General features: G+C 41.1%; 1 protein-coding gene across 1 annotated transcript in view; it reads right to left on the bottom strand.

The window, feature by feature from the left end:
* ARHGAP32 (Rho GTPase activating protein 32) overlaps positions 1–22,290 on the bottom strand; it is a 3,207,216-nt gene that overhangs the window by 172,862 nt on the left and 3,012,064 nt on the right. The window contains exon 20 of the mRNA XM_044081098.1: positions 14,886–15,087. Coding sequence (XP_043937033.1) covers positions 14,886–15,087 — 202 coding nt within the window. The remainder of the gene's footprint in view (positions 1–14,885; positions 15,088–22,290) is intronic.

Below are 22,290 nucleotides of genomic sequence, written 5' to 3'. Positions count from 1 at the left end.
CCAAGATTAATACTGCTCTGTTTAGAGTAAGGAAGTCACATTTTTTGCTGGAAAATTCCTACTGCATTTATGAACTTGGGCTTGAAACGGTCACCTCACAGACCAAGTAGTGTTTCCCTTTCCACCATTTTTAATGTTTTTCAACAGGGGGTCTAAAAAGGACAGCCTTCAGTGCAACATTTAGGATATCTGCTTTTACATTCTCTAGCAGGGGTATGGTCCTCATGCAGGCATGTATGTGTATCACAGGCCCTGTAGCTTTTGGCATGTATAATGTGTCCTCAGCATTATGGTCACATTACTTTGAGTGGCTGGCAACCTGAAAGCAGAGGTCTCACAGGCCCAGCTCATTTTCCTTCAGATCCTTGTCTCAAATCCCTCCTCTGCCTTAGCCCTCATCTTCTCCAGCAGAAAAAGCTCATAGGAAAGAATGTGGGACTGGCAGTTCAAAAAAGCATAGCACTGGTGCATACTTTCTCCTCAAATCTGCCCAGTGCTCTATCAAAAGCACAGCTCTTGGTTAGAGGCAAGGCTTTTCCAGTGCTGGGATGCAGGGACACCAGATCTGCATCAATTACTTCTCTCTTGTGAAACAACACATCACCCAGTTACTGCAGCTTAAATTTGCAGCTTCCAAACACAGTTTTCTTTTACTTATTATGTGAAAAAGCATGCAAATACAGGACATAATATCAATGCAATTTGTCAGTGTATTTCTCTTTTATCTTTTACAACACTTAAATTAGTGTACAAATGTGTTAACAGTCTGAAATAAGAAAGAAGATGTATAGCACATTTAAACAGTTTTGTCATCCTTGGTATCACAGTAAGTAAATGCAGTAAGGGACTGTACTAATGAGAGCAGTAATTAAAGTAGAAGAGTATAGCAAAAGCAATAACAGGTGACACTAGATGGGGCAGTAGTAACTCATACAGCAGTATGGGCCTATAGAAAAGATTGTAATAAATGACAGTAGGAATGGCAATAGTAACTGAGTAAGGGGTAATGGTATGGGTAATGTAAGTGATGGTGTAAGAAGCAGTAGTAACTGAGTAGTGGTGGTGGTAGAGGTAATATAAAAAGTGATGGTATAAGGAGCAGGAGTAACTGAGTAAGGGGTAGTGGTGGGATAATATAATTGATTTTATAAGGGGCAGTAGTAACTGGGTAAGGTGCAGTGGTAGGGACAATATATTAAATGATGGTATAAGGAGCAGTAGTAACTGAATAAGGGGTAGTGGCAGTATAATAACAGTGGTATAAGGAGCAGCAGTAAATTACATTGGTAAGTGGAAGTAGTAACAGCAGTAAAGGATTCTGGTAAGTACAGTAATAAAGGGTAGTAGAAACGGCAGTAGCAAGTCATTCTGATTGGAAGAAAGAGTGGTATGGGACCATAGTTAAGGCCACAATAACTGACCGTAGAAGGGACAGTAGTAATTGCAGCAATACGCGACAGTAGAAGGGGCTTTAGCAACTGGAAGTGGAAGAAGGAAGCAACAGGAATTAAGGGGTCATAGTAACAGTCATAGTAAATTACAACAGAAGGAGCACCTGTAAATGGAAAATAGAAGTAGTAAGAGATGTAAGGGGCAGTAAGAATCAGGAAATAAGTAATAGTGAAAGAGACAGGAGTAACTCATACTGATAAGTGGAAATAGTAAGTAACAGCAATAAGGGGCCATAGTAAGTATAGTAAGAAATGAGAGTAGAAGGGACAGTAGTAGCTCATACCAGTAGGTGGAAGTCTTCTTGCTGTATGACTAGTTTAACAGAGCCCGTTTGTTTTTTCTCTCAGTCTTTCTTTGTCATATGTTTTACTTTTGAGCTTGTATTCTTGGGTTGAGTGTGAAATGGTTCACCAAGATCAGTGTTATATTATGGTTTACAAAAACAAACAAATTAATAAACTAACTACCAAGCAGTTGACTACCTTACATCAGTCACCAAGTCATCAAGACTTTAAAAAGAAGTTGAGGTGGACACAGAGGTTACAACTGAAGTTTAATGCAACTTTTTAAGGTCCTTGATGGCATTGCAGAGCTTGGTAAAGAAACTGCTCCTGACAGCATTGTATATTTACTACCCTGCAGTTTTTCTGTAGCTAAAACTTTCTCAACTCCTTGTTTCTATTAAAATCCTTTGCTATCCAATTTCATTATTACTATGTGTTTATTTCTTATCTCTCTAGAATAGCCTCATAATTGCTTTTAATGGCAGTCTCCAAATTTGCCCTTTCTGTGGTTCTGGAATGCTGTTTAAAACTTCTGATTACCTCACACACAGTTTCAAGAATTCTCTACTCACCAACATGCTGAGGCCATCTTTTATTAATTAAATTGCAAGACTCTCTGTCTTACTAAAACTTGCACTATGTGGCTACTATGATGTTATGATTTTATTCACTTATGGCTTGAGATCCAAAATCCTGTTAGGGCTATCCACACCGAAACTGATCTAATTCCTTAATCTATTCCCATAATCATTCTTCATCTGGCAAGTTGTCTTGTATCCATTTTAAAACATTTAAGTTCCTTTTTCAACCTTTCTGTAGCTATATATGTGCCCCCTTGCTTCAGTGGTAATATAGTGGTTAAAAGTCCTATGCTTGCATTATGCAGTTGATGTTATTTTACTGCACAATGAATACAAGTCCTGTCCAGCATGGTCTACATCTGTAACAGCAAATGTTTCACCAAAAGCCCTCTGATTTTTTTCTTACCTCCATTATTATTTTTCTCCTAGTGCAAAACATTATCAATTTTTTTTATGTTGGATTTTCCATCTAAATGCACAGTGAGTGGATGATGGGCCCTGGTCCATTCACCCTCGATACACTTGGGATCACCTTGTCCGTTACAATTCCCACCCATCCCCACTACCTCAACTTTCATACTTACAGAAGAACTGCACCTTCCTTCTTATAGTCCTTCCCATTTGCATGAGCCTATCAGATTCTAACCCACCTAGTCTCTCTCAAACATAGTATCCTAAAATGTTCTCAAACATTTGTACTCTTCATTGACCATACCTACTCATCATACCATCACTAACTACTCTGTCTACACTCTTCAAACTCCACCTACTACCCTTATGCTCTCCAGCTTCAATAACACCACTCTAACCCTATTAGCCTCTCACTTCACATTTCCCATTTTCCTCTCCAACACAAACTCCTTCCACATCTGTAATGTACACCTTTTGTATCCCTCCTCTAATCAACGTCATTAGACAGCTGTTACCTATCAGTCTTTCATCTGAAGCTACTCTCATTCAATACACAGATGACTCCACTCCCCTGTGTTCATCTGATAATCTTCCATATCTGCAAAACATCACTCAAAATGCATTCAAAAATTTCCAACTCACAGAGGTAAACCACTCCTGATTGCTACAGCCTAACTACCACCTCTTCTTCCCTAAATAGTAGGGAAGTAAAATATTGTGGGAAAAAATATCCAGGGAATTGTTATGGCTAGGCTTGTATAGGCCCTAGGGCCAACAGCCTAGTACCAACCTATGAACCTAAGCCCAAGGTTTCCTATAAAGGTACTTACGGGCATTCTTGACCCTGTAGAAATGGTCAGGCTTCCTACGAGCACAGAGAAGGGAATCAGGCTCCAAAGACGCATTAAAGAAAAAGTTATGTTCTTACCATAACGTTCCAGCTGTGTTGTTCATCTTCATTCATTCATTACTGATGGGTGTCAGTTCCATCCTTGGAACCGAGTCAGCCTTGTAACAAGCTCATGCCAGCCAAAAAACTCTTGAGCTAAGCTTGACCCATAGTGCCCCTCTCTGTTACCTCAGATCGAGTTTGCCCATGACAAAGAAAGCAGAGGCTTTTTCTGAGCAGAAACCCTAGTTTGGGATTTGGACCCAATCCAATCCTCCGGGAGCCTCTTGGAGGGGGTAGGAGGGTGGGACATAATGAATGAAGATGAACAACACAGATGGAACATTATGCTAAGAACATAACTTCTTTATCTGATGTTGTTAATCTTCATTCATTCCTTACTGATGGGACAGAGTCCCTAGCTACTTTTAGTCCTGGGAGGCCCTCATGGAAGGATGTTCCTGAGTACCACTGAACCAAAATATGCTCTTTCCCTGGAGACCAAATGCAATTTGTAATGAGTGATAAAGGTATGAGGGGTAGCCCAAGTTGAAGCTGCACAAATATCATCCAATGAAGCCTTTGCATGAAAAGCAACAGACGTTGCCACTGACCTGGTGGTGTGCTCTGACTTTGCATGGTAGAGAAATTTTAATTCATTGGTAAATCAAAGACATACAGTTTCTCAACCACTTGGACAAGGTTACTTTTGAGACAGAGTTTCCCAATTTTGGGCCTGAATAGGACAAAAATAGCTGGTCTGTTTTATGTACTGACTTAGTTCTGTCCAGGTAAAAACATAATTGTCTACTTACATCTACCAAATGGAGACAGTATTCTCCTTTGTTTGAGCAGCTGGGGAAAAAAAATGGTAGGTCAATTGTTTGGTTAACTGTCAATTATGAAATAACATTGGGCAACAAGGAAGGACTGGTCCTGAGTGACACACTGTCCTTATGAAATACCATGTAATGGCATTTAATAGACAAGGCCTGAAGCTCAAAATGCATCTGGCTGATGTGACAGCTACTAAAAATAACAATTTCCAGGACAGGAACTTTAAGTTGCAAGTGGAAGCAGGTTTGAAAGGCGATCGTGTCAGGGACTGTAGTACAAGTGTCAAATTCCAAGGTTTGATGGGTTCCCTGAAGGGTGGTCTGATATGGGAGACCCCTTTTAAGAAAGTTTTGCAGAGACGATGGGACATTAGTGATGAGTCTTGGAATCCATTATGGAAGTTCGAAATAGCAGCTAAATGTACTCGGATGGTTGAGGTTGCTGCTCCTGAATGAAGAAGACTTGAAGAATAATCCAAAACCACACTAACAGGGGCTGTAGAGGGGTCTAGTTGTCTTTGTCGGGACCAAATAAGGAACCTCTTCTACTTGCTGAGGTAGATTTTCCTAGTGGATGGTTTATGCAAAGCCAGAAGGATATTATGCACTGGGGAGGTATGGTTACTCTGCCTGGTGATTACCTGAAGTGGAGAAACCAAGCTGTCAATTTGAAACTGGATACGTTTGGGCGAATCAACCCTTGTGGATGCAAGATCAATTCTGGAGTTGGATCCAGAATTCAAGGTTGATACACTAGGTGAGGCCAAAGGATGGGAAACCAAATTTGTTGTGGCCAGTAAGAGGCAATGAGGATTATTCTGCTTCTCAGACGAAGGGGTTCCTTTAGAAATTGTGGAAAGGGAGGAAAAGCATATAGAAGTCCCATGGGCCAATTGTGTATCAGAGCGTCCCTCAGGGACTTCCCGTGCAGGGGAATTAGGGCAAAGTAGCTGCTGCATTTGTGATCTGCTGGAGAGGCGAAAAGGTCACAGCAAGGCTGGCCCCAGCAGCTGAAGATCTTCGCCGCAATAACTGGATTCAGGACCACTCGTGAGGCAGTAGGATACATCTGCCTAGTTTATCTGCAATCATATTGGAACTCCCAGGAATATGCATTGCAGTCAGAAAGCGGTTGGAAGCTATTGCACATTGCCAAATTCTCATGGACTCTCGACACAACGGGTAGAACTTGGTTCCTCCTTGTTTGTTGATGTACCACACTACTGACATGTTGTCCGACTGAATAGCAACTGTCCCTGACAGAAGGATGGATTGAAATGCTTGCAATGCTAGAAACACTGCCCTCAGTTCTAGGACACTGATATGCAGATTGGTCTCTATGTCTGACAAAGTATCTTGGACCATCTTCCCTTGGTAAAGCCCCCCCCCCCCTTTATCAGGGAAGTGTCTGTAGTTACTGTGGCCCTGGGCTGTTGTGGGCAAAACAGGCAATGCCATAGCTCTTCGTCTGGCTTCATCTACCACATTAAATCCTGTTTGCATCGTTGAGTTATCCATATCTGAAAAGACAAAGGATGGCGCAAGGAGTACCACTGTGTCAGAAGGAGCCATTGGAGAATTCTCATGTGTAGTCTTGCTAAGGGCACTACGGTAATTGACACTGCCATGGAACCCAGGAGTTGAATTACTGACTGAGCTGAGACTAGATTGTGACAGAGTATCACCTGGATTTGGGATCTTATGCTGTGTAATCTGTGGTCCAGAAGACAGACTAGGCAGGCATGTGCACTGAAATTTGCCCCTATAAACTCCAAGGTTTGAAAGGCAATCAAGTTGCACTTTTCCCAGTTTACTGAGATTCCCAGAGATTCTGCTAGTTTGAGAGTGTAGTTTAGAGCTATTCTCCAGTAGAAGCTTGGTGAGGAGCCAATCATCTAAATATGGAAACACCCAGAATCCTTGTATTCTCAAGTGAGCTGTTACCACTGCCATGCACTTGAACACTCTGGGGGCTGAGCACGGAATTGGAAGTAATTGGCAACTAGCTGGAAGCGAAGAAATCATCTGGAGAATTTGTCCATTTTTATGTGGTAATATGCATCCTGAAGATCTACTGAGCACATCAATTGTCTTTCTCCAAAAACAGGATAGACTAAACCGTGACCATCTGGAATTTTTCTTGTTTGACAAATTTGTTTAGGATGCTGAGATCCAGAACTGGTCTCCAGTCCTCTGTTTTTTTTTGGCACTAAAAGAATCTTGAGTAGAATCTGGATCCTATCTGGTCTGACAGGACTGTCTGGATGACTCTTTTTTTTTGAAGCAGCTTTTGAATTTCTTGCGCTGCTGTTTCCCTTTGACTGGATGGAACATCGGAAATTCATCTTGATGACTTTGGGTAAAGACTGAACAGGACACGATATCCTCTGTTATGATCTGCTGCACCCATAAATCTGTTATTGTTAACCAGGCAGAATGTTGCAAGGAAAAACATCCTCTGACTGCTTCCAGAGGAAAGCAATCGGGCTGCTCTCATCCTCCTCACACCTGGCCAATGTGTCTTTCACTTTTGGGCCGAAAAGGGAAGAAGCTTCCACTGTAGCATTAAGAAAGGAAGACTTAAAAGGGTCCACAAAGTCACAGAGGCGCATCCAGGCGTGACATCTCATGACAACACCTGAACCCTCCCCGCTCTAGCCGCTCCTTCAGTGGCGTGGGAAATCAAACACATGGAGGAGTTGGATATGGATTCCAGGGTGGTAAGCTGTGAGGCAGTTTTGTCGCGCACCGTGCTCCTGCTAAGGTTTCAGAGAGTTTGGAGACTAGGTCTCTCTGAAGCCTGGTGAAGTGTGCCAGACAGTTCAAAGACATAACAGCAAAGGCCAAAGATGCAAAGACTCGCTTCTCTAACCTGTCCACCACCCGAGACTTCCTGTTTGGGGGATGGACAGTCTGGCTTTCCTCGGCAAGCTCCTCCTTTGTGGCAGCCGCCACCACCATCACGTCTACTGGAAGACCCTTGGACCAGTGTGGGTGCTGCTTGGGAGGGGATAGAATCTTGTCTGGTCTCCACTGGATCAGTTCAATAGTATCAGGACTCTTCCATGCTCTCTGTACAATGAGTTGTACCAGCTTATCTGCAGGCAGGGTCACCCAGGAAGTAGAGAGTCGAGCACGAAAAGCCTGCAGGGACGCAGACTCCTCTAAGGAGGTGTTGGTGGGCTTCCAGTCACCCGTTCCAGTATTTCAAGGATGTCTCCAAAAGAGATCATCACGGGGTGACCATGGGGACCTCTCCCCTTCAACATATTCTGTGTCCTCAGTGAGACACTCCTCAGGGGCGTCTATGTGCTTCCTCTTGCACATCCTCTTGCATAGTACCTCTTCAGCAAAGGCTTCTGAAGAGGACTTCAAAGAAGGGGCAACCTGCAGTAGGGTATCCTGAGGCTCTTTGCTCGATGTCCAGAAGCAGTGGGTTGTGTCAGCTGCGGCTCAGTGTAAGGACATAACTGATACTCTGACACTGACAGCTTGCCTACAGAGGCAAGGGCCCACTCCATCACCTGGAAAGCTGGCCCAGCTGAAGAGGGATGGGAGCCCAGAACTAAGGAGGACAACTTTGCCAGGGTCACACCCCATTCCAATGGGCCAGTTCCCAAGGACAGAGTCCCAAGAGGACTAGGTACTGTTATGACTCTCGGTACCGTAGACGGCGCTGTTTATAAAATCAGCGCAGTGCTAGTAGCCCCAGTGTCTACAGTCTAAGTCACAATTTTAAGAAAGGCTCAGAATGGTCAGCTCCGGAAACATGGTGAGGTCCACTAGCGGAACTGACACAATGGATGCCGATAAGGGCTTCAGTGTCAGGGTCTTCGATAACCTGCACCAAGGTCAAATGAGGAGAATATGCTGGAGTCCCTGGAGACAGAATCCCAACTCCTACAGGGAGGGGAGTTTTGGAAGGTGTTGTAATCTACCTTGCCATCAACAGCTGATTAACAAGATGCACCACATCCAATTCAGAGAGGCTCCTGGTCGATCGTGTCAATATCCCCAATGGGGAGTCAGGTCACTCCAAGAAAGGGCTGAATTGCTGCCCGAGAAAAGGATCCACCTTGGGTGAATATCAGGTCCGAGCAGTACAGTCTATTGGCACTGAAGTCTTGTGGGTGGAGACGTGTGGAAGGTGCATCTCGTACAGAAACTCCTGGAACAGATATTATAGGCAACCTCAGTGCCAAAATCATGGATAGTGCCATGGATGGTGCTGGGGTCAAAGTTCTCGAGGATGGCACAGAGGCAGAAAACACTAGTTTTGGAAAGCTGGTGCCATAGACACAACTGGTGCCTTGACTGGCGCTGAAGACACAGTTTTTGAAGACGGCACCGTGTTCGGTACTAAAGACGGTGCAGTGGAAGTCATTTTAGGCCCTGAAGCCAAAGCAGTAAATTTCAGAATCTTTTGCTTAGGTTCCTGCTTTTTGTTACCAGAAGGTGATGAAGGAACCGAATGTGGTCTCTTTCTACATTTTTTACTGGGAGGGGATGAGCCCTCCGACCCAGAAATACCCTCCGAGAAGGGTGCCTTAAGGAGACCCTTCAGGATTAATTTATTCCAACTTTCGTTAAGGGTTCGGGAGCTAAACCCTTCACAAACAGAGCAAAGTGGTTGAAGAGACAGGTGAGGAACACCCAGACAATACACACAACAGTTGTGGGTGTCTGAATTTGGCATTTTGTGGCCGCCCTGGTCACACTGTTTAAATTCTTGCTCCCTTCTTTTCTGACATGGAGAGCGACAGAAATTATCAACTACCACAACAAGTGATAAAATGAGTAGTTACAAGAAAGGATTTTTTTTGTTATGAAAAGAAGAAAGAAGAGGGAAAAAGGAAATACAACAATGGTATTTAATGTAAGTTACCTCAAGGGTAAAGTGGGGAGAAAGGGCCTGTACCAACAATGGTACTTAAAGACTAACTAAATGGTAAGAAAAACAGCAATAACAACAGTAGTAAAAGAGTGGGTAAATTTGCTGGTAAAGTAGAGAGAGAGACAGAGAGAGAGAGAGAAAAATCAGAAATACAAGAAGTAATTTGATATGTTCAAAGTACTTAGCTGAGAGCTGGCTTGACATGGCTTTATGGCAATGCGGCAAATAAGATCTGAGGTAACAGGGAGAGGGACACTATGGGTAAAGCTTAGCTCGAGAGCTTTTTGGCTGGCACGAGCTTGTTACAAGGCCAACTTGGTTCCGAGGACAGAACAGACACTCATCAGTAAGGACTGAATGAAGATTAACAACATCAGATCACATTTTCCAGGGCATCTGGCACTGGAGGAGTCGCTACATGTCTAGGTTCAGGCAGGCCTACATAAGCTCCATATCTTTGCTGAGCTTCAGAATACACTCTAGTTATCCACTGGAAAATCTCCTTCATCCTATGAAGCCTGCCTCCAAAGGAAAAACCCTCTGTTGGAGAAACAGAGAACAGGCTGCCGTAAGTACCAAGAGTTAAAGGCTCCAGCAGATGGGGCCTGGTGCACATATGTCAGGTCATCTGCTTCTGAGTCATGGGAATCAGAGCGCTCTTGAGGAGGAGCTACCATTCTCTCTCTCTCTTTTTTTTTTTATTTTGAAGAGGTCTCAGAAACCTCATGAGTGTCGAAGTCTGGCATTTCAGTCTTCAATAAAGACTAAGACCTCAGCCAGTGGGAGTGGGGAGTCAGTAGAAGCCAGGGAATTGGTATGGCTAGAGGCACTGCTTGAGATAGAATGATGCAGCTGCCCCTGCATCACTTTGTGCCTCGGTACTTTATGCTTTTGGGAACAGTAGTCCTAGATTACTTGATTTGTGTACAGAGGACTGAAACCGCAATGCATTCACCAGGAACCTCCTTACTTACCAAGATTCTGAAGACCCTGCCTTCCCTTTCTGAAATAAGAATTCAAGCTTCAGATTCCAAAATATATTCAGTCTCTAGCAACATGTTGGAAATGTCAGCTTGGAAGGACAGATGAAAAAACTGATGGCATGGGCACCTGTATAGCAGTAATGCCACTGCTGAAGATGACTCCATGGGTGGGGACTGTGAAACAGTATCATTTCATAAAAGACTGTCAGACCCAGGGAAAGAGCAATTGTCCAAGATGTCCTTGGGTCTTCTAAAGCTTCTTCCTCTAATTAGCATGTCAGGACGCTCCAGAAGGCTTTGGCTGATGCCATGGAAGCTCAGAACCAGGCACATGGCCTTTTTAGATATGAACTCCTAGAGAGACTGATGCCTTCTTTTGCATTGTCCTTCACATAAAAGAAGCACAATGTGGAAAAAGAGTACATGACTTGCTCTGGGTGCTGAACAAACAAACATCTATTAAGAAAATCTTTCTGGTTTATTAACTTTTACAAAATATTTTTCAGAACTAGATTCAGAAACAGACATGAGCAAAGCAATCTAGAAGTTTATATGATAAAAGAAAATCACCTACGTAGTACTTATCTGGCTGCTGGAAGTAGACCAATCAATGGACACATACTGCATAGTAAGAGATCTGAAGATCTCATTGGCTGATGCGCCCTTTATAACACTGATTTCCATATGCCAGCATCTCCCAAATCCCTGGGAGGAGGGCAAAGTTGTGAAAGTTGGGCCAGCCATGGGGCTACATGCATGCAGGGCATCCTAAATTCCAGGATTGCAACACTGAACATGAGCATCTACTGTTACAGTACTTCTATACAACTGCACTATCCTCTTCAGGGAGAGTCTGTGGAAAAACCAAATAATAACATCCAGGAAGACTCCACAGCAATACCATCATACACATGAGGGGATGAACAGTTAAGGGATCACCTTTATAATGGTTATGTTAAAATCTGCGCTACCCCTGAACTGTGCCACCATCTTGTAGTGTTTGGTGAAGGTACAGACAAGCAAACCATAATGGTAACATCGGAAGGGAAATGCGGCTTCATTAGCAAAGAATAGTTTGATTTTCTCAGGTAGGAGAGAGTGTAATCAAAATTAGCCAAGTCTATCTTTAAAACTACGGACAAGACTTTGATCTGACCACTGGTGTATGACAGACCTACTCCTGGAAGACCCTACGTTTGGACAACATGCTGAAGTGTCTCTGGTTTCAGCTTCTATTCATGAATCAGTGTTAATTTCATGCTGAAAGCATCTGCTAAATGGATCTGTAACAGAGAATATGAGCTGGCAATAATTAAAAGTCATACCACAAGCATGGTTTCCTCTAAACTATGCAAATGTGCAGCCAAGAATGCACCACTGACATCTGTATACATGTTGGATGTGTGGTTATGCACTTGAATCTGCATGTTGAATACCAGCTGACTTACCTATGAGAATTATACTGGCTGTTATCCTGTGAAAAGAACTTTACAATTATCACCTCAACACTGAAAAGAAAGCAGTTCAGTGATACAAATATTTTTTATTAAGAAAAATGAGGTGTTAATTATGCTGGAGTGCCAGTAATTTGGATTTGCAAACTCTGGAAAGCAACCTGGTTACAGCTCCACCTTCTCCAGGTACTTGAGTGATAAAATGATTTTCAATGTTAGAAATAAGCTATTGCTACAAACAAAAACAATTCGCACATTAAAAGCTGACCACTTTACAGATGGTTTCATCACAACTGAAGCAAGCTAATCAGTCTACCCTTAACATTTAATCTACAGTTCATGTGCTAAACTGTCAGTTTTACAACCTGCTGGCCCTTAAGAATTCTGAGTGCTGTAACCCTGTGTTTATACTTTCTACTTCACATGTACGTGGCAGGATGATTTTTGAAGGTTGTTGATGCCTGCAGGGGAAACACAGTTCATAATCTTGGAAAGTGATTAGTCATCATAATCTTGGATGGTGATATGTAATGTAGTATTGTAGCAGTCATTTTTTTTCTATAAGCGATATTTATTTTTAGTATCAGGCTTGCCAAGCTGTTAGCTCCCCTAGCAGTGTATTCCAGACATAGGCCTAAACAGAACTGGCTCAGAAACTGCCTTATAGACCAGACATAGATCACTTCTTAGTAAATGTATTTATTCAGTGTGTGTGTGTGTGTGTGTGTGTGTGTGTGTGTGTGTGTGTGTGGTATGTGTGCTTGTGCAAGAAATACCATAAAAAGTCAATCATCCCCACATAAGGAAATGAGCATCCACCAGGCATGGAGAATTCAAAATGAGAGAAAGATGATTTGTGACAATAAGTAAAACAGCTTGTGGCCTCCCGAACAGAACCTTCAACTGAAAGGTTGTCTTCCACAGAGTTAAGTCCAAGAACCAAGGATCCTTTTTGACCTTCAGATAGTGTTGGTTATGCTAAACTAACATGCTGCTCCTTGCCAAACGTTTTGCAATCTAGGTAAGTGATTCTTCAGAGTGTTTCTTAAGGGACCTTTGTTTTACCCCTATAAAATGAGCAATATTGCAGAGACACTGTTGAAAGTGTGCCTCTGACAGTTGTATGGAAACACTGAGAAGTGTGGTACTTGTTGAAACAAATCTCCAGAGACAAAGGCTCAGCTGTAAAAGAAACTCTTATATTAGCTTTAGTTTAAGGGGTGGCAGGTGACTAGGGACTTTGATCCTGATCACTTAAGTTAAAGGTCCACCAGGAAAACATATGGGAAACCAAAGATGCAATCAATTTTATCAACAGCAAAATTGGGGTTGAATTCACAGTCATGGTCACTTCTTTTGACAGCAAAGGTGGCATTAACTTGACTGCCACTGTCAGTGGTGGGATGGGGACTACAGAAGCAGACAATACTGTCACTAACAGAGATGAGGTCCACAGAAATGTGTACTACTGCTGATGGAGGGAAGAAGTGATGTCCATAAGTTCAGTCAGTTCTGCTAGTGGGACAGGACGAGGGGGAAATCAAGCACTGCACTAACTACAGTTGATTGGTGACAAAGGTAGAATGGGATCCACAGATGGTAACTGCTGTCGATGGCAGAGGTGGAGTTAAAAGAACCAACAGCTGCTGTTCCTGGCAGAGGTACTACTGGTGAGGTAAACAGCTTGGAATACCCTTCTCAGTCACCTACAGCCTTATTCCTAAAGGCCAGAAGGTGTGGTCCTGTTTGTAGAACATGATTCATGCTTTGATAGGTTGGAATAATCAGAGGAAGAAATCAAATTTTCTGTGTTGCCCTTTCATAACGAGTGGCATTCTCTTCCTCTTCCTGTTTGTTTGGTGGAATCTATGAGGAGTTCTTGCCTTTTTAAAATCTAGTTGTCTTTTGGGCTGTCCATTCCAGAAAGTCGATCTAAGATGGCCTTGTATCTTACAAGTAAAATGCTACTCGGTCCAAAGAAAAGAGTGCTGTACAAGACTGGACAATGAGATCCCATACCCTGCCTCCACCCCAATAAATAAATAAACTAACTACCACATTAGGCAGCTTTTTACCCCCAGGATAAAAGTACAGAACAAAAAAGGAGCCTCTTGTTCTGGAAAAAAAGAAAAAAAAAAATAGATACATTCTGGAAAACCTGCAGAGATTACACTAAGAATTGGTTCCAAAGAGTCCAATGTTTTTAGCATAGCAAAAGGAAAGAAATGAGGTTGGGGCTATCACACCTTTCATGGATATGTCTCTGGTAAATGTCACCATAATACTATATGGACAATAGTTTTGCTATTTTGAACACTTTACCTCCACTGCCTGTGGATCATCAGCCACTCCTGGCCACCTGCCCCTCCCCCCATCACGAATGCATGGGTCAGCAAGAATGGGCCATCATTCAGCAAGCCATCAGGGGTGGTTTGCAATTTTTTCATTACGCAGCCCTAACATCCCAACAGGCATTTGGCATTAGCATGGAGACAAGAATGTGCACAGGCTGACCGTAAAGAATATTCCCTCAAATCCACAAGGGGCGTTTCTTTTTGCACAATCCTGTCCTAGTCACAAAGTGCAGGGGGTAGTTTCCTCTGTCTCTACCAGGGAAACCACACCTATTCATGTTACCCCAAATGCACACACCCCTATCAACTGCTGGTAGGGGCAATCAGGTCATGCTCCTTCTTTCATCACCTTCCCTGCCTAGTTCCTGCAGTGCCAGAGTCACTAATTAAACCACAATCACTTGAATCCCATCCAGGGATCAATTCATCTGCTCCATGGAGCCAAGCATTGCCACAGTGATAAATGTTTGTGCTGTCATTAAGACACTGAAACGCAAGCTGCCATACAGAAGAAAGGCTTTGAAATACAAAGCCTGACACATTGGGGAACACAAGTTGCCTTTGAAAAGATTCTTACACAAAATTTAAAATGCAGAATGAGGCTTTTAACACAGCAGCTGAGCTTCAAACAACACTAGAAAGGTTCTCCACTACAACATAAGATCCTTCTGTGATCAGTCTGATCGCTTGAATTTGCCAGATCCATGCGGTACAGACACAAAGCATTATTTTTCATGTGATCTGTACCTCTCAGGAGGGAAGTCAATGATCGTATGGAACCTTCCTTGTAGTGCAGCAGGCCCTTCTCCAACCTCTATGTATTTACTGTCTGTAGTCATTGGGGAACTGATTTGTGCTTGGGTCCGTGCCTGGGCTTCCTCCAAAGACAGCAACTTTGTTGATGGAGAGCAAACCAGAAGGGACTTGGGTCTAGAGAGAGAGCTGTGACCTGTGAGAAAAAGAAAGTAATCAGTAATGTTCAGCACAGACAGCAACACCATTTCAAACTAGCTCTTCCCCCACGTCATTTATGTTTTACAGTGAAATATTAGTTAAAAAACAGCAATAAAGATGGCACACATTCAGATGACACCAAAAAATTACTAACATGCCAAAAAACTTTCAAAGGAATGAAAGTGTCAGTTAAAACAAATATCAAGTAGGCAATATGAGATTACTTCTGAAAGGACCACATTTGATGAGTTAAACAACTGTCTGATACATTCATGTCTGAAACAACAACAATCCGGTTACACAATTTTCTGGCAGCCTCTCATATCTCTGCTCTAAAAATCTTGAAACCTTATGTTACAGTTGGGGGTCTGCAGATTCTTTACAGTCCTTGAACAACCTGAACTGTTTTATTTATTTAATAACTGAGTAAATGGGCTGGTCCAAAGATCATTTTCAGCCATAACTCAGGCCACTGTGAAAATAAAGTACACATTTCAAAAATACATTTATTATTAGACTGTTACATACTATTTTAACTGTAATAAAAAAAGTGTGCAAAACTTTCATGAATTGAATAATTTATGTAATATTGCTTAGGTTATATGATATACAGTATAATGTTTGTATTAATATAGTTTGATTACTTTTATATGAATGTAAATTTGCCTGTCACACATGACAATTCAATAAAGGTTTTTGGAAAAAATTGTGCAAAACTTTAATTTGTAATTTTATGTGAAAACTCATCTGACTATCAGAAGGTAATTTATAGACACACACAGTTCACACAACTTTACATTAAAATAATGTACTTCTAAACGTAGTTGTACAAAATAATACATTACAGTGATAAAAAGTACTGCGGTGGTGGTGCTGCGGTAGCGTTGTCGCCTCACAGTACTACGTTGTCCTGTTTGATTCTCAGCTAGAGCGTCTTCTGTGTGGAGACATGCGTGAATGGGCGTACCTTCATTGAAGATTGTGCATCAGAGCTGGCAACTCGGCATGTAAAAATCTACTGCCAATCATTAGTGGACCGGAGTTCCGCTGTGGCGACCCCTAACCGGGAAAAGCCAAAAGACACAACAAAAAGTGCTAAGAAGTATAAAGCTAATTCAAAGAATATAAAATGGAAGTGAGAAGCTTAGACCAAGAAACCAAATGATAGGAAAAAAGGGTACTTTTGATAGTGATTTTGGTGAATATAGTACATATTTAGTCTGTTTCATCTGTAAAAAAAACACCTACTACAATAACATAAATCTATACCTCTCAGCTGTACATATTTTTGCACAATGTCCACATTTGTGTCTCATATTTTTGGCCTGTATCTCATAAAACCATTGTCAGGCAAACTATTGGCAAATTATTGAAGAATGAACTAAAAAATAATGTCCGACATTTTAGTTTCAGACTTCATAACCTTCAGAAAATGTATGTTAATGGAAGATCTGTTACATCAACTTTTTAAGTTTGAAAGAGCAATATTTAAAAAATTTTCCCCATTACTTATGGCTTTGTCCAGATTTCTAAGAGGTTGAGAGGTATGATTTATCCACATGAATTCTTGCTGCAGGTTCAGGAATCAGCATAAATGGCCAGCCATTATGAAGACAAAGGGCAAAGAATAATGCACATACAGTTTCTCAAAGAACCAGCTGACAAAGTATGCACATGTATACCTAACTACAATGAATTGTCATGGTTCACCAAAAGATAGTGAGAATTTGGGTAAAATACAATGTACCATTCTCAAATGTACCCCAAAATGGGGTGAAAATTTCAGAAAAGCAGGAGAAAGGATTCAAGAAAAGATGAAGTGAAGCACTGATCTTCCAATAATGCTTTTCTCCTAAAGGTGGGTCTAGACTACAGTACTTGGTTAAAGGGTGCAATATCGCAGTGCAGCACCCCAAATACCCAGCAAGGACAGATTTGGTTCAAGTACTGCAAACAGCCTATATTCCTTTCACCACACTAGCTGAATGAATGCTCGCTACCTGTGACTGAACAATACAAAGTGAGAAATACATTTGGGTAGTACAGGTATGAAAAGTGCCACTCCTCCTTTACCAGAAGCAAAGGGAATGAACAAGTAGCCCACCCTCCTACATTCATGAACTCTCTGGAGGCAAAATTTGTGAAAAATCTATACTGCCAATGAACATTCAGGATGTTTTACATATTATATCCTCTGTTCTGAGACACAAGAAGAAAATTACGCCTAAATCAGTAGACTGGTTAAACATAAAATTAGCAACCACTAATTAAAGGAAATAATATGGATTCATATTGACAGACACAGTTCTTATAGAAGATGATCAAGCAAGGCTGTGTGTGTGTGTGTGTGTGTGTGTGTGTATATATATATATATATATATATATATATATATATATATATATATATATATATATTTTTTTTTTTTTTTTTTAACACAAGCCTAAAGTCCCAAAACATGCCCATTCAGTGTGACAACAACCAGAAAGATCATCTTCCAGAGCACAAACTTAAGACCAGCTGAACTTATCTTCTAGGGCACAAACCTGAGATTAGCTGAGCCAGTTGCTGTTAAAGGTGAATGTAGCCAGTGGGAGCTATTGCTAGGCCAAATGGCACCCTAGGCACTTTAGCCAAAATTCAAAGCTGAGGAAAAAAATGCAGGTGAACTCTAGCAAACAGCTTGTGTTATTAACACACAGACTAAATACGTCAATTTAAAGAGTCACACCACCAGCTGTGGCTTCTTAAATAAATCACAGTACTGCACTTATCTCCAAACAGCAACCGATGATCACACCCCTTAACAGCTTGCTCCTTGGGTGGCCACAACTCTGCCTCACCCTAGTTACAGTACTTGTAACAAAGAGTCAGCCATATATTTTAAGTGCAACAGCTGACAAAGCCTGATCTAAAATTCCTTCAAGGCTAAAACAACTTATGTTGAGCCAGAGTACTACCTTCCATGAGATCACGGAAGGTTAAAAGGATGAAATATGGATCCTAGTGACAGAATGGGATGCACATCAAATCAATGACTGAAATGTAACAATCACAGAGATTAAAAGAATGTGAAATAAGAGTGCATTTTTGGTCTCAAAGAGCCTTTTCTATTTGGACTTTCCAAATGAACCTTGTGTAGGATATTCTAGCAACCTCCAGGAACTCAAGAGATCTCATCTGCAATGTCTACTGGCTACAGTAACCAGTTACTCAGTTTTTTTTTTTAAAAGCTGGATCTTTCACTGCCTGTATTGGAACACACTCTAATGAGGTCAACCAGCATTGAAAGGGCCTGGAAACAACCTGACCTTGGACACAAAAGAGTGGTACAGCTTTCCTTCTGTACAGAAATTCACCACAACACTAAGAATAAGACAGAATGATATAAGGTTCCTTTAAAATTTAGGAAGGCTTTTACATTCCATCTACCCATTCCTTGCTGGAGAGAAAACATCTTGTGGAGTTTTGCATTTTCTCTTTATCCGTTTATTTAAATGTTGTTACACGAGTAAGTGAACTGGTCCAAAGAAAGTTTTCATCAATGACTTGGCCTAAGAGACGGTAAAAAATTTACAAAAGTTTTTACAAGTATATTACCTTCAAAGTTGTAGTTCAGACGAGTTATTTACATTCAAATAATATTATGACAAACATGTACAGCTCAATATCTGCTATAGTTGGGCAGCTCAGCAGTGTAATGGCTAGCATGTTGTCTCACAGCAACAGCCCCTGTGGGCCGATTCTTGGGCTGGGTGAATTATGTGTGGAGCCTATGTGCCCTCACCAAGTTTGCTTGGGTTTTTCTCAGTACTCTGGTTTCTTCTTACTTCTTAAAGACAAGTGGTAGGCAGACTGGAGACTCTAAATTTTAACCAAGATGTGTGCATGATAGACAAGAAAGGCCTGGCAATTTACTTCAGTTCTCTACCTGCCTAATAAACTCTCTGGATGGCAGCAGGTGTTCACGACATTACTACAGAAATCTGATGAGACCTGCAAGGATGAATGGCTGGATCTGCTACAGATGTGCTTTTACAGGAATGTTAGGTACACAAATAACTGCACGGTAATGCAGTTCAACAACTACAATATAGTTGCATCCTTATATGAATATTATTAGCACACATCATTGCAATATATACAAGGATACTAGCACTATTCATTTATATTTACACTGATTGCAAACTGTCGCTATGCATCACTACTGCTGCATTTTGTTCAGTAGTAATTTTTAGTATAACAGCTTAAGCACCAGTTTTCTAGATCCAGCTTGGTTCCCTAGAATAACTGTACTTTTTTGCTAGTGACGTGTTCTTTCAGAATTAACTTAAAACTGTGAGGAGACTTCAGAGAATAGTAGATTACCTATGGCAACACTCCTCCTGGAAGAACCCATGCTTCCCCCTCAATGGCCCCTCTGAGCCAGCAGTCAATCTCCCAAGAGGAAGCATGCCTCCACATGCTTATTTCCCAGCTGCCTCCCTGCCCTCCAGAATGGATGAGCCAACAAGAGTCCACTCATTTCCATCCTACCATGGTCAGCTCCTACAAGCATCCAAGCTGTTAAACTCAGGCCATAGATGATGCATTTAGAGTTTTCTCTCTGCATGCCACCAAGCTGAATGGGAAGGGATCACCTATCATTTTTTCTTTGCCCCTTATGGCCAATTTAGCCACTCATTCCCCATCACTAGGGAGAGCGTCAACAAGGAGAGGCAGTAATTTAGACAGCAATTAGGGATGGTTTAATAATTATTTTTTAATGGATACCTGGCTCATAATGCCAAACAGGGACATGAAATGCATAGTCTGTCCCTCACCTCTGCATCAGACATGGTCAGTAAGCAATCACAACTGTTTCTCTCAGACAAAGGAAGTGGTTTCCCCAGAAATATTTTCTGCACTTGAAATAACTGCCACTAACCAACTTTTTTGGGGGGGCTCCCAATACTCTGCACCACTGTGTACATCATTTATCACTACTTGTATATCACTGTTGGATACAAGAGTGTTGTGACTGCACTACAGTACTATCATGTTTACACTATGTATATTCTTGTGGAGTTCTTCTACCACCACCCCAACCTCCCAGGCCGCCAGTGAAAAGTTTTTTTTTTTTTCTCTAACAAAAATAATAAATAAATAAAGTATTAATAAACTCACGTTTCTCAAAATGCCTTAATGTTAGGCACTTACAGCAACAGATCTTCATGATGCATGTCTGTCCACTTCAACCAACAGGACTAGTTGTCTCAGAGTCAGTTCAGCACATAAAGGCTTTGACAGACTTGAGGTCCTTTGCCTCTCCATTTCTCCAACTTGAGTGTGTGTGTGTAACCAGACAGAGAACACAGATACACACCCAACCAATCCCTTAAAATTCTTCCAGGTACCACATTACCAAAGACGGTGTGTGTGTGTGTGGGGGGGGGGGGTTGAAGGTGATTGGCATGAATCATGATAAGCTATCATTATGGAAAATTCATAATATTCATGTCACACATGATCCAGTCCACCCACTTCAAAAAGCAGACTAGATTACTCAGTTATTCTTGGATGGCATCCTGACAGAGCACCTCTGATAACTGTGGAGCCAAAGGCAGACCACGACCTGGAAATCACAAACAGCTTATAGGTGTCATGCAAATGTACACAGAATAATCCAAGTAACAGCTGTACAAATATCATGCACAGAAGCATTTAAAGGGCCGTAAGTTTTGTAAGTAAATCTTTATAATATGTACGATAACAATACAATCAGAAAGCCACTTGCCCAATGTGACCTTGCACATTTTTAGGTCCAATCTGTTAACCGTGTAAGACAATTAAAAGTTACAATATTTTCTGACAGCTTTAGCCTTGTCCAAATAGAAATTTAATTGCCTGTGCACAGTAAAAAAAAAAATGTAAGATACTGCCCCTCTGTTGGGGTATGTGGATACAATACAGGCATACTAACTGCTTGACAAAGGACCTTTATGGAAAAAAAAACATTTAAGATTTAACACTCGGTGCCTGTAGCTCTGAAATTCTTCTGGAAGAAGTGATAGCTACCAAGAACAATGTTTTCCATGTTAAGAACTCAACAGCACACCTTAGAAGTTAGCTTAAATGGAGATAAAGTTAGCTTCTCAGGCATGAAATGGAGATGCTGAGGGGGTTATAGTTGCCTAACTGTGGGATGAAGTAAAAAGGTAGTGTTAAGAAAGACTTTACAAACTTTTATCAATTGTTCAGAACCTTGATGAAAGGCGGAGCTGTAAAGTGAATGTTCAAAAAAGAAAGTACAGTTGTGTAAAATCTTAGCATAACAGTAGATGTGAGTCTCTCCACTGCTGCAGTATTCCTAACATAATGGATCTCCTGCCAAGGACAGCCTAACATCTGGCAAATATAACAAAGCCACAAAAAATAAAGGAAAAGTTCCCAAATAAAAACGACAAACCATAAAAAAGTCACTAGGCAATCAGGAAGGAGACAGCTGATATTAGTCCATATAGATCTTTAATAATCACAAACACATACATATTAACGCTTTAATGAAATCACCACATTTTCATCTATAAAGACTTCATCAGATGCAAGCACAATTCCAAAATACATTCCTTAAATCCTAAAATCCCCTTCCAACCACCAATAGCACAAACTGTCCAATAAATCGATTAACCACTTAAAAACAGAACTAAATACCAAGTCTTAATTGCCCTAACTTAAATACATATATTGAGTAAAATTTTGAATAAAAATACACAAGTAGCATCTATTATATAAATGTAGTGTAAAACCCTTAACTACGTTACCAAGAAAAACAATATATATATATATATATATATATATATATATATATATATATATATATATATATATATATAAATTGCTTTAAAAAATCCAGAATATTAATATTTTGCCTTGTTTATAAATATAAAACATAGAGCAATTAGTACACCAGGACTTCCTAAATAGACTTTAAAAAATATTAAAAGTGTTAAAAATTAAAAGCGATCTTCCCAAACCTCAAAGACCTCCTAAGCCTATAAACAGTAATGCCTATCCTCAGCAATCTCTTAAGCACTCATCAAAAGCAACACCAAACACATGCCAATACCCAGTGGAGCCTCGAGAGCACACCCACAAGGCAAGCAAACACATTACCTAGGACTCTTGTAAAAGGGGACTTCATTGTATGGCAGGCAATGC

Source organism: Protopterus annectens, chromosome 8.part0 (genome assembly GCF_019279795.1).
Source record: "Protopterus annectens isolate FY-2018-M chromosome 8.part0, PAN1.0, whole genome shotgun sequence".
Taxonomy (NCBI): Eukaryota; Metazoa; Chordata; order Ceratodontiformes; family Protopteridae; genus Protopterus; species Protopterus annectens.
Note: the sequence above shows the minus strand (reverse complement) of the source record. Positions and strands in the feature narration are given on the sequence as shown.